At 43.3% G+C, this 16,525-nt stretch overlaps 1 protein-coding gene across 1 annotated transcript in view; it reads right to left on the bottom strand.

Moving 5' to 3' along the window:
* Positions 1–16,525, bottom strand: part of OBSCN (obscurin, cytoskeletal calmodulin and titin-interacting RhoGEF) — a 212,106-nt gene that overhangs the window by 161,483 nt on the left and 34,098 nt on the right. Inside the window, exons 8-12 of the mRNA XM_068934092.1 lie at positions 13,343–13,615; positions 9,305–9,580; positions 7,504–7,779; positions 2,229–2,498; positions 706–981 (exon numbers count right to left, since the gene is read on the bottom strand). Of these exons, the coding sequence (XP_068790193.1) occupies positions 706–981; positions 2,229–2,498; positions 7,504–7,779; positions 9,305–9,580; positions 13,343–13,615 (1,371 nt within the window). The remainder of the gene's footprint in view (positions 1–705; positions 982–2,228; positions 2,499–7,503; positions 7,780–9,304; positions 9,581–13,342; positions 13,616–16,525) is intronic.

Raw genomic sequence — 16,525 nt, 5'->3', positions numbered from 1 at the left:
ATCCAAATGGTGAAATACCCTTCCCCTACAGGAGATGCATTACTTAGGCTGCCAGCAAGAGCATTAGGAGGTGGGGAGCGAGTTGGAAAACGGAGTCCCTTCTCCCACTCTGGAGCCCCAGTGCAGGGATTCACCTTGAATGAGTCTCCGTGCCACTTTCTTTCCCCGTTATTTGCCCCGATGCCTCGGAGACCCGAATTTCTATAAAAGGTTACTGTTATATTCCTCTGCTGTCCCCTCCCCTCCCCTCCCCTCCCCTCCCCTCCCGGCTGAAAGGAGCACTTCCGGGAGGAACAAAAAGTGCATCCCGCAGACGCCCTCTGCCTCTCCGTTGTGCCCTTGCTCTGAAACTTCCTGAGAATCAGCTGAGCTGCAGAGTTGTCCCAGTCGTACCAGCATGTGGGGATGGAGAGGAAAAATCAGTACTTCCTGTTTTATGGTCCTGCTTCCACAGTAACGGGTAGCTCCCCAAAGTTTTAAAGGATGGAGCTCCCGCTCCTGAAGACTGTGTAACGTTTTACCCAAACAGTGTAATATAGAGAACTGTATTCATAACTCCTTGCCCCATTTTCCTATCAGGGCTAGGCCACCCCAATGACTTTCTCCAAAATTTTAAACCGCAAGAGGAAAGGTTTCAATGAAAAAATGTTCAGCTTCCTAAATATTCAAGAAATACAAAGGATGGACCAAAGAATCTTCTCCCACCTGTGACGTCAACCTTGAAGGTCAGCTTCTGGCCAGCAGCCTCGCAGGTGTACTCGCCAGCATCTTTCTTTTCCACCTGACCCACCACCAGCCGCCGCGATCTGCCCTCTGACTCCACCTTGAACTTCTTGCTCGAGGTGATCAGCTTCCCCTCCTTGTACCATTTCACCTCGGTCTTCTCCTGGGCCACCTCGCAGCTCAGCGTGGCGTTCTCTTTGAGGGCTGCCTGCACCTCCTTCTGCACCTTGTCCTTGTTTGTAAAGACATCTTCGGGCTCTGAAAAGGGAGATGAATTCAAAGTGCATCCTTGATCTAAAGCTTCCTAAACCCTGTATCATGGCTTACAAGGGAACACTGGAAACCACCTCTCCGACTTGACAGTACGCATCTAGAGCTTTTGGGAGAACATGTGCATTGTGATTTCTTTCTTTTTTTTTTAAAGAATCTTTTACTTACTTTGTCATTAATCAGGCAAAAAATTAATAATATTTATGTCAGCAACCTAGGATATCGGATGGATGGTTCACAGTAGCACTATATGGCGGGCCCCAGCTAAGGCAAGATTCCTTTTGGTTTAAGATGAAGACAAGGATTTTAATTCTTAGCGGCAGGAACTGCCTCCTGCTGTGTCAGAGCCTCATATCTTTGATTTCCTGTGTTCCAGATAGCTGTCTCTGCTGCCTCTACTGTCCCACGGGCTCGCCATTAGGTCACTTCATACAGTACTTAGGGCACTAGAGCAAGACTTAAATGTTCAAGGCTGTGTCATTATCTCCTGTGTGACCTTGAGAAAACCCCAGCCCATCTCACATCCTTGCATCCAAATGGTGAAATACCCTTCCCCTACAGGAGATGCATTACTTAGGCTGCCAGCAAGAGCATTAGGAGGTGGGGAGCGAGTTGGAAAACGGAGTCCCTTCTCCCACTCTGGAGCCCCAGTGCAGGGATTCACCTTGAATGAGTCTCCGTGCCACTTTCTTTCCCCGTTATTTGCCCCGATGCCTCGGAGACCCGAATTTCTATAAAAGGTTACTGTTATATTCCTCTGCTGTCCCCTCCCCTCCCCTCCCCTCCCCTCCCCTCCCGGCTGAAAGGAGCACTTCCGGGAGGAACAAAAAGTGCATCCCGCAGACGCCCTCTGCCTCTCCGTTGTGCCCTTGCTCTGAAACTTCCTGAGAATCAGCTGAGCTGCAGAGTTGTCCCAGTCGTACCAGCATGTGGGGATGGAGAGGAAAAATCAGTACTTCCTGTTTTATGGTCCTGCTTCCACAGTAACGGGTAGCTCCCCAAAGTTTTAAAGGATGGAGCTCCCGCTCCTGAAGACTGTGTAACGTTTTACCCAAACAGTGTAATATAGAGAACTGTATTCATAACTCCTTGCCCCATTTTCCTATCAGGGCTAGGCCACCCCAATGACTTTCTCCAAAATTTTAAACCGCAAGAGGAAAGGTTTCAATGAAAAAATGTTCAGCTTCCTAAATATTCAAGAAATACAAAGGATGGACCAAAGAATCTTCTCCCACCTGTGACGTCAACCTTGAAGGTCAGCTTCTGGCCAGCAGCCTCGCAGGTGTACTCGCCAGCATCTTTCTTTTCCACCTGACCCACCACCAGCCGCCGCGATCTGCCCTCTGACTCCACCTTGAACTTCTTGCTCGAGGTGATCAGCTTCCCCTCCTTGTACCATTTCACCTCGGTCTTCTCCTGGGCCACCTCGCAGCTCAGCGTGGCGTTCTCTTTGAGGGCTGCCTGCACCTCCTTCTGCACTTTGTCTTTGTGGTCAAATACATCATCTGCTAGATTGGAGAGAAGGAAAAATCTAGAATCTTTTTTTCTTTTAATGCTTCCCCATTAATCTGTAAACCTTTGCTTAACCAAATCTAAATCCGACTGCATCAAGTTTACTAAAAGTGGATCTGTCAGTGCTACCAGTGGTTGTTTCAGGAGGTTGGAGGGGACACCAAACCAGCAGAAGATTTACAGTCTTCCTCTCCTCTCTCACTAAGTATATATTCATGAATATGTGAGGGAGAAATGGCCTCACTTCTTTGTTCCGCAGCTGGATCCAGCACAAAAGTCCTCACACTTCACAGCAGAACATAACTTCTAGTATTTTGGGAAAGATCACGTTACCCACAGCCAGCTGCTTGGAGGTGTCTTGCAGCTTTCTGTGAAGCGGGTGGTGATGGACATAGCTTGATCCAGAATGAAATACAGCATGGACTATGACCCTGCCTTATTATGGCAATGATTACTCTCAGGCCATGAAAGCCGCAAAAAAGAATGACAGGATGGGCTTTCAAGTTTCACTTCCACCTTGCAACAGAGTCTAGGCTCATGGAAGGTTAAGACATGTTTCCAAACAATTTCAGTGAAATTGGAGGTAAATTTGAAGAAACCCATGATACTTTAAAGCTTTGTCTCCAAGTTCCTGTTGTATGGGGTTTTCATTGGGAGACTGTCTGGTAAATTATGGTTTAAATAAACCAACTGTAAAATGAAGAAAGGTTTATGGAGTCAGAGTTAAGAAAATGCTTGTGAAGGCACTGGCAGAAACAGTTTGCTTCCAAACAGTTCCTTGCTGCTGCTAACTTGGACAGCGAGCAAGCTTCCAGCAGAATTATGGTGCCTGATCTTTAGGCGTACACCAGCTTCCCCTCATATGATATGTGTCACGAGTACACCCTCATGTCATGTGCTCCAGCCCCCTATTATCATGGGGCCCTCCACTGGAGTTGCTCCAGTAGCATCTTGGATTTCCAGATGTAATAACTGGCAGATTTCTTTATCAAGCAGATATTGAATTAACAAAAGTAATTGGATTTTAGTCTTGGTTTTGGCATATCCCAAGGACATCATTTTAAAAGTTGGGCACAGGAGATAACCTTGGATCTAGTGATGATAAGATGATCTACTTTAAAGTGAATGGAGGGATTAACAAAAATATCTCTGTAATACACTTATTTAAAAGTGGCATATTGGATTAATTACAAGAACTGATCAAAGAAGAAAAGAGTCATTTGTTCAAAACTCAATGTGGGATCTGATATCTTCAGAATCTTTATCATAGCCAATGGAAGAATGGGAAGGAAAGGACTGGCCAGCTAAAAAGTCATTTAACTATCCTTTAAAATCCTTTAAAAAGGCAGAACACAAATAAGGAATGGAAGAAAGCACAGCTCTGCAGCTGTGTCTCTGAGGTCAAGAACTGTAGTGGTAAAGCAAGATTTGCCAAAAGTCAGGCTTGATCCAAGCTTGTGAAGGAAGTTAAAATAGATAGCAAGGGATCCTATAACACTAGAAACAGAAGTAGAAAGACGTGAGGCAATGATGCAAAGAGAGTAGGCTTCAGGTTTCAGAGCTCTTTGTATCACAGTTCCAAAGACAACTAGCAAATGTTCCTAGAAAATATTTTCCTATAGAGTTCTATATATCTATACATATATATTTTCCTATAGTTCCTATGTATATTTTCCTATTGTTCCCTCTGGATCTCACACTCAGCCTAGGTAGGTATTTTTGCCTACAGAAACAAACCAATAGAGGTTATAGAGCTACCAGTGGAAAGAGTGACTAAGTTCACTCTCTGCAGTCTCCTAGCACCATCTTCTTCTCCTTGATGACTTTGACTCCTCTGCACACTGATCACATTTGCATTCTGAGTGGCAGCAGCTGCCTGGGAAGGTAAGGGGTGGGGTAAGTTCAGGTCAAGTTCCTACACTGTTGGCCATGGCACTACATGCAGCCCCAGGATCCATGCCATAGGCCTACTGACAACATTTGCACTGTCTGTGGAGAGCGACAGGTCCTGCAGGGAGCAGGGCCAAAGCAGGAAGCTAGCTTATATGCTCTCAACTGGAGGAGTTCCTCTGTTTGCATTTACTGTACAAAGAGTGTAAGGAGACCACAAGACTCGCTCATGAACCGGGAAGAGTATATGGCCTATGCTGGGTGATGTGAAACCCCCCAAAGGGGCATTTCAGCTGACTTGTAAATTCAAGCAGCATTCAGACATCTAAAAGACATTAAGCGCACACCATGGTTTGCATTCAAAACTGGCTGCAAAAATATGAACGTTTCAGCAGCAGTCTACAAACTTGACTACAAACACGTAAGGCACACTAACCAAATGCGTTCCAAATCAGTCTGTGTAAATGAGGGTTGTGTTTAAAATGACAGATTAGCAGGGCAGGAATATTCCAGACAGGCTACTCGCTTGCGTTCTGCATTCTCATCCTTTAATATTAAACATTTTCATAATGATGATAGAAAAAGTGACTAAATCTGTTAATCAGTGCAATTAGTAATTCCGCTGTATTCAAATTGATCTCAAAGATAACAACGAATGACTAACATTCAAATGACTAACATTAATCATTAATCTGCCTCAAAAATCTATTTTAAAGCTAAGTAAGTATTCGGTGCAGATGACATTTCCAAACCTTAGCTGGGATTGGTTAGTGAAATTCCACTAAAATGGAGGAAAAAAGATTTTTCAAGACCCAAAGCTTTGGCCCACTTTATACAAGGATTTTAAAAGCAATTCACTGCATACAATGAACTTTCAGATAATGAGATTGCAGAATCAGCTCTTGCAGCTACACATTTAGTTCAATCTACAAGGTACGTAGCATTCACTGCCTCTTACATTCAATCAAAGCGCCAGTAGCTACACTCCAACACTCAATACTAAGCACCTAACCTTCAAGCTGTCCTTAAAAAGGGAAGGTTTTGTGCTACCAGCTGAACACTGGAGCACAGGAGCTCTGAAATGCTCTCTGAGTGCAAAGGTAACAGGATAAATTAAGACTCAGAAAGCCACAGCACTTTGAGATAATCTAGTAAGATGAGGATTTCTGCATGAAAGAGCCAGCCACTCAAAGAGAACTCATAATCCCTCCTGATTTTCACACTAGATCATTTTCCAATGAGCTGTGGGACTTGCATGTCATGTTACAGTTGTACACATGAGAAATACAGCAACTGTAGCTAGGCAAGCACTCTCCATTTACGACAGAGGGGGAAAGGTGTTACATTACTCTTTGCAGCCATGAAGTCATCCAGTTTGAAAGAGAACTGAAAACCTTTGGTTTCTGAGGCAAACAGCTAAGAATAGCCCTCAGATAGAGAAATTGAAATCTAACAGCCCTTAATTTCCCTACGCCTCTGGACTAATGGACAGACTGGCATCAGTAGCTGAGCATGAACCTAGTTCCCTCCAAACCATGCCACGCTCTTTCTATTAACGTCCATTTTGCATTTTCTCTGACTGATATCTCATAAGTCTAGCTTCACTGTTATCAATCCTTCACTGAAGCTGGCAATTTCCAGAGCCAAAAGCATGAGCTGTACAGCTCAGGAGAAACAGCCTCCGGTCCCCAACTCACACCCTGTGCACAGCACATAGCGTGGGGACAGGTAACAGCTGATAGCTTATGGTATATGCTATGGAGAGCAGCAAAGACCGAGGAGAGCAGGATGCCCCAAGGCAGTAAGAGAGCAGTAAAGACTGCAACCTTTACAAGAGAACAGAACGCGAGCTATGCCCTGCAAGGACTGCATGTCTCCAGCATGTGGGGAAGCAGGAAAGTCAATAGACTCCCAGCGCAGTTGCTCCTCTACATAGCTGATAAAATGCCAGACCTCTGCCAGGATTAGGGTGCCAGTGTGCCTGATGCCACAAGAAAGCAGAAGAGCAAACAGATTCTCTCTTCTATTAGAATTTGAGATAAGAACTGTAAAGTTTACAGGGCCTACAAACAAAGACAGCACAGTATTATTAGTCTGAATAAAACAAACAAAAAAATTCCTTCTTATCAGCCAATTCAGAAATGATTACTCCGAATGTATCTGACATGCCCATGGCCATCTGGAGCCTAACATAAAGTTTACTGGACCTCTGAACATCTTGTAAAATATACTCAGATAAAAGGAAACTCTACTGTAGTCGGAGTGAAAGGCTAGCCTCAGTACTAAATCCTTCAAATTAAGTTGTTTAAAGAGAAAAATGAAAATACAAAGAAATATTTTTGGACTAATTACTGGTTATTATAAGCGCAGTACTTGCAAGGAACAGTCATCATCTTTTGGATTTAACAGGCCACGGATAAGTCTAGTGCAGCTATTCCAAAATTTTTAGGATAATATACCACTATCAGCTCCCAAACTTTATCAGTACAGACATAACAGAATAGGGATCCTGTAAATGCTACTGTATAAATATCAGTTGGTACACCAGCACTGGACCACTTATCATGGCTTGAAAACTACAGTTCAGTGACAGCTGCTGATGAAAGAAGTATTTTGGGAAAAATTGGATGAAAGGCTGTTAAATTCAACTCATAAATCAAATTGAACATATCTGTAATTGTGTCTGTTCATCCACAAATGTTTCACGGTAATCTGAGTCTTCAGGGTGTATTCATATATAGGTTTGCCCAGCTAGATTGTGGAATACTCAAAAGCAACTCTTTGAGAGGGAGGGTATTACGTAGAGAAAAAATGACACAAAGAGGGCAGAAAACAGTAAGTTTTGTAAATAATGAGCAATGAGAAAATACTCTAGCTTCAGTATCTGAGCCTCAGGAGACCTACAGCTGTGAGGCGAGGTCTGACATCACAGTACCGACATGTAACAATAGATCTACCCGGTCTTGCACAATCTCTCTGACATGGTAGCTTAGACCGACATCAGAAGATACCTTAACAGCATTTCTAATATTTTGACAGAGTGAACATGAGAAAACACCAAGACACAAAGAAAAGGTAATGAAATATGAATAAAAATGTGTCTCCCACCTGTGACGTCAACCTTGAAGGTCAGCTTCTGGCCAGCAGCCTCACAGGTGTACTCGCCAGCATCTTTCTTTTCCACCTGACCCACCACCAGCCGCCGCGATCTGCCCTCTGACTCCACCTTGAACTTCTTGCTCGAGGTGATCAGCTTCCCCTCCTTGTACCATTTCACCTCGGTCTTCTCCTGGGCCACCTCGCAGCTCAGCGTGGCGTTCTCTTTGAGGGCTGCCTGCACCTCCTTCTGCACCTTGTCCTTGTTTGTAAAGACATCTTCGGGCTCTGCAACGAGGACACAATAGTCATACATGGTTTTTTGCAGTGTTCTGCAGTACTTACAAAAGTTCCTCTTATTTCACTATATTTGCCCTAATAGTCAGTACCGTGATGGCTTGTTAATAAAGGAAAGTACATTCATCTGTATTTTGCAGATGGGAAATAAATAGGTGATTTTCCCAAAATCATATGGGACCTCTGGAACAAAGTTAAGAATTTTGTGTATAATTTGAGCACAGATTTGAACCTGGGTGTAGAGCACCACTCTCCTACGCCTGAACCCTCCTCCTCCATCCCTCTTTTCTCTCTTTTTGTGCCTCTCTAAGCTACCAATGATTCAGAATGGAACAGCCCTCATACCAAGGGACCAAGAAACATTGCTACACTTCGACATCACTCTCATTGCAGTCTAAAATTTATTTGCTAGGAGTGCAGTACAGGGGGCATGAGAGAAGGATGAGTCCCCCTCTTTCATTCTTCTCAGTATTTTGAAGACCCATGCTTGATGCCCTACTTCAGTTTATGTGCTAAAGGAATCCTCTTTGTTGATCAAGTAAGTGCAATAAAACATAAAGTTGTATAAGATAATTTGATTAAAAAGATAAGTTTCTCAGTTTCACACAATTTAAGAGCTGCTCTCAATTTCCACTGCAGAACTATCAATTTAGAGCTGGTCCACAGATTTCACCAATTCCTGTTGCCCTTCCACAGTTCTCAAACCAAGCATCTAGAATACCTCAAACTTGGTGAATTTGTGAGAAACTATACAGAATGTGCCATCTTACCCCTTGCTTTGACCAGAAGAAAAAGTGAATATGAAATTATTTCAGTGTAGTAGAAGAAATGACATCCAAAGAAGGTACAGCCAGCATTGGTACAGATGAAAAGCTTTTCTCCTATTTCAATGTGTTCATGACCTGAAGTATCACGCAACTCAAGGACTGCACTTCAGACGGCTCTCTCTCAATCTATTTACAAGACCCAACCTATTTCCTAGATTCAATCTCTCTCTGCTAATTGCAGAATCTACTACTTGTGCCCTATCAGCTTTTCCTTTATGTCTAAAATAAAAAATTATTCATTGATAGTCCAGCTGTCCTCTCTTTCTGTCTATTTGGGTCTCTCAAATTCAGTGATTCCCCATCTAATGAGAGTTCTTCAAATGCCTCCCACTCCCTTTTTATCTACCCCTCTACCTCCGCTATGGCCTTTCATTGTAATTCTGCAGGACTGCTTCTGCAGACACATTAGGTGATTGCAAGAGGCACAGAAGTTATCCTCCATGCCCATCATTTGTTGCAGTTGCAATTAGCCAAGGAAGAAAAACTGTGTGTAAAAAAAAATACATGTTGGTTGAAACACAACCACATTCCGTGATTCTGTGATTCTGTGAAATACGTGTTGGCTGAAAATCAAGTCCTACAGCTGAAATATTTCACATCCCAGAGAGGTTCTGAGATGACTCCTTGAATGTAAGTTGCTATCTAAAATGGAGTACTCCTTATCTTTGGCTTTTCTAACATTTTCTCACCTCTGACTTTGACTTGGAAGGTTACTTTGTCGTCATTTGTTTCACAGGTATAGCTCCCTTGCTCTTGCTGAGTCACATTCTTGATGATGAGCTTATGATGTCTTCCCTGAGAGGTGACTGTCGTTCTCTGGTCCTGCTTAATCTCGGTTTGATCCTTCTTCCATATCACAGCTCCTCTTGCTGCTGACACCTCACATACCAGCTCAAGGTTCTCAGAAGGACTGAATGATATTTCGGGAGTTATTTGCGGCTTGTTTACAAACTTGACAGGTTCATCTGGAAGGAGGAAGACAATAGTCAATAGGAAAAAGAAGAAAATATTAATCATCTTTGAAAATATTAATCATCTTTGACTCAGGCTTACTCAGCTTTACTCAGCACAATGTTAAGAAAGACACAGTTGCATCACTCCTCTGCCAGTCATACTAGTGTGCTGAATGCTCAGCTCTGGAGGAGTAAATGCATATATGTGGAGGAGTTACTGTTGCAACATAATTATGACAGAGTGTCATCGATGACACTCAGACTAATGATGACACTCAGACTGATGATGACAATGAACTATGGTTACCAGCCAGAAAAATCCCCTGAGTTACAGCAGAGGTATCTGTACTAGGGAACTCATCGTCCAAGTTTTAAATAATACAGAGAGCTATTATCTGTTGGTCTCCTGTTTGGGAGCTGGGTATGAATGAATCCAGGTGGAAAAGCTGCCTCTAGCCTTGAAAAAAAAGAAGCCTAGGATACAGAAGTTCATGCTCATAGTCTCATTTGGGCCTTTAATATATGTATACATATGAATAAACTATCATATATATATATGTGTGTGTGTGTGTGTGTGTGTGTGTGTGTCTTACACAAACACACACACACATATATATATATATGAGAATATTTTATTAATATGATAAACCTCACCGTATTCAGTGTGAATGTTTCCATGAGTAACATGGAAAATAATACTCAACATGTTTTGGTCAAATTCAAAGAACTGGAAAATGTTCGCAATTTCATTTCCATTCTTCTGAAGTGCTGATTAACTACAGTGCAAGTGGACTTACTGATACACTGGTCCTGTTTGTCCTCAAAAGCTATCACACTAGGTGGACATCGTGACATTAATACTAGCCCTATGTTAGAAGAGAATAACTTCTAGATAGATGCCGATCTACTCTTACCTGTAGTCATAACCAAAATCCACCTAACTCATGTGCCGTCATTTTCTGCCTCCTGTCTGAGAGTCAGACATGAATGCTGCTACAGAGCATAGATAAGGTGGTTTCTACTAACGGAACTGTATGTGCATAAAGCCACGAGCAGAGTCTGGCCTGACATCACTTTATTTCACAGCTCCTGTGTCATCACAAACATAAATGTTGATGCCTCGACTTTCTGACAGATGGTACAAGCTCCTTCTCTGATCTCTAGACAACTGCCCCCAGTAACAGTGCAGTCACATTCCTCTGTCCCACATCCTGCCTGTTTTTAATCAAGCTGAGGTGCATTCAAGTTACTGAAACTTTAATCACTGCTCATTGTTTCTGATTTCAAGCAAGCTTTAGGGAATAAGAGTTGATGTTTGACTCCACATAGTTTTGAAAAGATCTAAGAAGTCTCAGAGAAGCTTGTTAGAAGTGACAAAGAGGCTTCTTTTAAATATTTATGGGCCCATACCTGCAACCCTGTGTTCACATGATCCGTCCCACTGGATAAATTGTTCCCCAAACCAGATTAGGGTACAGGTGGCTAATCTCACTGATAAGACATCCTCCAGTTTCAAGAGGACCAAGTAATATCTGAGTCAGTAACATCTGCCTGCTGAAACTGATCCTCACAGCAGAAAACTCACAACTGCTCACAAATCGTTTAGCTCAAGAGGAAGAGATTCTTGCTTTGATATCTAAGCTCAAATCCTGCTGACTGGTCATATATATGCTGGTGGTCATATATATGAGCTGTGTATACACACACAAATAAGCAGTGGATATCATGTGTGCAGCAGCAATACAGCATTTTTATCAATTTAATTTTTTGCAAATACATTTCTAAAGGTAGAAGTGAAGGCAACAAAGTAAGTGGAGACAGGTACCTCGACTGTGAAATGTTGGCAAATATATCCAGCACACCTTGCCACTCTCACTAATGAGCAGTATCTGCTGAGCATGTCGGGTATTTCATACCCTTCACTCCACCACACCAGCCCTTGCCTGAAGAGCAAGCTGGAGGCTATCAGTTATAAGCAACTTTATCTTAGTACTGCATTTCGTTTTGCAGCAACTATTGTTCTCAGTCACTATGTATCCCAAGTACAATTGGTACGCTACACCCATGCCAGGCATGGAACATCAGGGAACAAATATTTCATTAAAAATTGTAATCATTAGGAATAATCTTTTTTAAAAAAATTAGATTACCAAGGAAGGATAGTCCCTGCAGAGTCCTGCTGCTCAAGATTAATGGGATTACACATTCCCATAAAGGTAGATTACTTCCCTGCCCTGTTCTCATTCCCTGATTGTGCAGTGCTTCTTATTAGCACTCTGGAAACTTTTTCTGGTGAAATATGAAACAAAGTGGAAGCTGTCCTAGCTATGGTTGTTAATAGGCTGCATTTCAATCCCTGTTCACCAAGAAGTTCACAGGGATCCACAGACATTTTGCAGATATTGCTTTCATTTGTCTGAACCATGCAATGTTTTGTAATGGGAGCTATAGGTGGGATTTATCAAACCTATACTCAGCCACCAAAAAATTAGGCATCCTGTCTCAGGTAATCATGCAAACTCCTCCTATACTTGATGTGTAAAGGCAGTTCTGGAAAATATCTTTTTTTTAATTTATCCTAGATTGCTCTCATCAGATCATTTAAATTGTCCTCTGAGTGTACCTTTCACTCTACATCAACCAGTTCAGATGGACCATAGCTGACTATTTTAGACAAATTTTCCAATGGTAAAGTCAGGAACTATGAATTATACCCAAAGTGAAATTGCAAAGTATTGGATTCTCAACTAAACAGAACTGGAAGCATGATGCAAAGTGAATACCTGAGCAAACAGCTGCAAACTGGAAGCAATCCCTACCTCACTAATCCCTCTAGAAATCCTTCAAGTCCAGGGCTGTGCTGGATCATTCAGCCCTGCTGAGTTTCTAGTTAGTCTACGGACAGCATCATAGTATATGGACGTACTACAGGTCACAAGCATGTACCTTTGCATGGCACTCAACTGTTACTTGTCTTAAATTGTATTGCATTGCAGCATGTAGACACTGTGAGAAAGTTTCACCGGTGTTTCAATTTGTATCTTAAAATTTGGATAAAAATTAGGCTTTAAATGTAAGCCAGAAAACTACTTTTAGAGGAGACGCTCCCCACAGGCTATACAAATTGAATCGGCTGAATTTCACAGATACTCAATTTCAAAGTTAATTTCTCGTGTCATCTTATACTCTGGCTCCATCCTGGACTGGAATACATCAGTGGCAAGCGTTTCCCTTTTGGACTTCACCTGAGAGGCATGTGTTTTAGCACATGCTTTATGCTGATGGGCATGTGCTATGAACTAATGGCTCTTAGGCCTTATGGTACCTAAGGGAGCATATGTAGCAGTCTCAGAGAGCAGTGTACTTTGGGAACAACAGGAGGTGCCTGCCTGCCAACATTAGGAGTTAAACTTGTCAAAGGAGGACACAGGACTTCAACACCACTTCAGTCAGGAGGTTCAAAAAAAACTTAAATTGAGCAATTGCTAAACTAAAAGAATACAGGCCAGATATGGCTCTCACAGTGAAGAGATGGCCTCTCCAACAAGGGAGGTGTTTTGAGTCATGAATCCAACCCTAGTAAAAGCTAGAACGGACCTGAATACACAACAGCATGGTTATATTATTTGCCTGTATTGTGGATTTGAAATGTTCAGAGCCTCTTAAATAGTACTCATACAATCTTGGCCCAAAGAACTGGTAATCTAAGTATAATGAACCAAGTCCCAAGTTCCTAACATGGATTCTGATCCCATATTCCAATCATGAACTTACCTGAGACTTTTAAATCAAAAGTAAGAGTGTCATCTCCAATTTTGCATGTGTATGTTCCCTCATCTTCTTCCATCACAGCCGAAGCCACAAGCTTATGTAGCTTCCCCTTATCTTCCATAGTGAATTTCTTGCTTGCCTTGATTTCTTTGCCATCTTTGTACCACTTAACCATGATGTTGGCTTCAGAGGTCTCAGAAACAAATTCAGCCTGTTTTCCAGTAATGACTCTGATAATTCCTCCAGTTTTCTCTTTGTTTATGAAGGTTGCAAGTGCTGAAATAAAATAGGGACACACAGGTCTGGTAAGGAATTGTGGGGACATGAGCAAATATGTACACTTACATTTACATTAAGTATTAATTTATCATAGGGCCAAAAATGCATATGTAATTATGGATCTAATTATTAGATTTATGCAGAAGTGCCAAATTTTCAGATTTTATAAAGCTTATACCAAGTCATCATATGCTTCAAAGCCAAGGGAAATACCTGCATGGATGAGCAAAGAACTCCTGACAAAACTCCAACAGAAGAAGGAAGCATGCAGAATGTGGAAAAGGGGACAGGCCACTTGGGAGGGATACAGGGACATTGTCAGAGTGTGCAGGGATGCAACAAGGAAGGCCAGGGGCCATTTGGAATTCAATCTGGCAAGGGATGTCAAGGACAACAAGAAGGACTTCTTCAAATACATCAGTAGCAAAAGGAAGACTAGAGAAAACATCGGCCCACGGCTGAATGGGGCAGGTGCCCTGGCAACAGGGGACACAGAGAAAGCAAAGATACTGAATGCCACCTTTGCTTCAGTCTTCACTGCTAAGGCCAGCCCTCAGAAAACCCGGACCCTGGGGACAAGAGAGAAAGTCTGCAGAAAGGAAGACTTGCTCTTGGTCGAGGAGGATCGGGTTAGAGATCATTTAGGCAAACTTGACACCCACAAATCCGTGGGCCCTGACGGGATGCACCCACGAGTGCTGAGGGAGTGGGTGGATGTTATTGCTAGGCCACTCTCCACCATCTTGGAAAGGTCCTGGAGAACAGGAGAGGTGCCTGAGGACTGGAAGAAAGCCAGTGTCACCCCAGTCTTCCAAAAGGGCAAGGAGGAGGACTGAGGGAACTACAGGCCTGTCAGCCTCCCCTCCAGCCCTGGAAAGGCCATGGAACAGCTCATCCGGGAGGTCATCTCCAAGCACGGGGAGGACAAGAAGGGGGTCAGGAGCAGTCAGCACGGATTCACCAAAGGGAAATCGTGCTTGACCAACCTGATAGCCTTCTGATAGTCTCCCATCCCATCCTCCCAGGCAAGCTCAGGAAGTGTGGGTTGGATGAGTGGAGAGTGAGGTGGATGGAGAACTGGCTGGATGGCCGAGCTCAGAGGGTTGTGGTCAGTGGTGCAGAGTCTAGTTGGAGGCCTGGGGCTAGCGGTGTCCCCCAGGGGTCAGTCCTGAGTCCAGTCTTGTTCAATGTATTCATCAGTGACCTGGAGGAAGGCACAGAGTGCACCCTCAGCAAGTTTGCTGATGATACTAAACTAGGGGGGAGTGGCTGACACAGCAGAAGGCTGTGCTGCCATTCCGAGGGAGCTGGACAGGCTGGAGAGGTGGGCGGAGAGGAACCTCCTGAAGGTCAACAAAGGCAAGTGCAGGGCCCTGCACCTAGGGAGGAAGAACCCCAGGCACCTGCTGGAAAGCAGCTCTGCAGAGAAGGACCTGGGAGTCCTGGTGGGCAACAAGTTGACCCTGAGCCAGCAGTGTGCCCTTGTGGCCAAGAAGGCCACTGGTCTCCTGGGCTGCATTGGGAAGAGTGTTGCCAGCAGGTGGAGGGAGGTGATCCTGCCCCTCTCCTCAGCTCTGGGGAGGCCTCCCCTGGAGTAGTGTGTCCACTTCTAGGCTCCCCAGTCCAAGAGAGACATGGCACTACTGGAGAGAGTCCAGCAGAGGGCTACAAAGATGGTGAGGGGACTGGAGCATCTCTCCTATGAATAAAGGTTAAGAGAGCTGGGCCTGTTTAGCCTGGGGAAGAGAAGACTGAGAGGTGATCTCATCAACCTGTACAAGTATCTGAAGGGGGGGTGTCAAGAGGATGAGGCTCTTCTCTGTGGTGCCCAGCAACAGGACAAGAGGCAACGGGCAGAAACTGAACCGCAGGAAGTTCCATCTGAACATGAGGAAAAACTTCTTTGCTGTGAGGGTGACAGAGCACTGGCACAGGTTGCCCAGAGAGGTGGTGGAGTCTCCTTCCCTGGAGATATTCAAAACCTGTCTGGATGTGATCCTGGGAAATATGCTCTAGAGGACCCTGCTTGAGCAGGAGGGTTGGACTAGATGATCTCCAGCGGTCCCTTCCAACCTAAACCATTCTGTGAAATGCAACACATACTATGCTGAGGCAGAGGGAGGCTCTAGGCAAGAGAGGTTCAGGAAAAAATATGAAATGGGAGAGGTGAGGGAAGAGCTGAAGAGACCTAGACAGCAAACAGGAAGGAAACCAATGAGGGTTATCCAATCATTCCATGTAACTAGCTGGCAAATAAATCAACTCCACAAGAGGTTAAAATGTATTCTAGATAAATTAAATTCTCTTAAACTAAAAATCTATAGAAATATCACATAGAACGGAAATGAAAAGAATTCCCTTCCTGGAAATTGACTGGAGCGTATGAGGAAGACAATAAATCTCGCAACTTATTAATACCTAGTGGAATAATCAAGTTACCAACTGCTTCAGTGCAATGATTCAACGACCCAACATCAATGTATCTTAGACAAAAATGTGAGCCTAAAACCAGTCCCGTTTTATTCTACGTAATGGGATTAATTCTCAGACATCTTCTTATTGTATTATTTTTAAATAATATATACAATTAATTTGTTTTGTTGGAACTGTGCCTTCAAAGCTACTAACATTAAGTCTTGATTATATATATGATTTTTGCCTTAATTTCCGGAATATGCATGCACAATACTCCCAATTTAAACAGCTATCCAGAGAAAGGCTGCGTTTAAGGAGCTCAAAAGCTTACTGCCATACACTGAAGTTTCTGAAATCCTGTAAATAACTTTAGCTCCCTCTTAAATTCCATCAGACTTAAACATTTATTTTTCAATAACTATTCTTCCTAACAGCATTTCCACTACCATTGCTGGATATTAGCCCAGTCCAACCAAAAGCAGTTAGCTTTCA

This window comes from Struthio camelus, chromosome 2 (genome assembly GCF_040807025.1).
Source record: "Struthio camelus isolate bStrCam1 chromosome 2, bStrCam1.hap1, whole genome shotgun sequence".
Taxonomy (NCBI): Eukaryota; Metazoa; Chordata; class Aves; order Struthioniformes; family Struthionidae; genus Struthio; species Struthio camelus.
The sequence above is the reverse complement of the archived record's forward strand: the minus strand, read 5'-3'. Positions and strand labels throughout refer to the sequence as shown.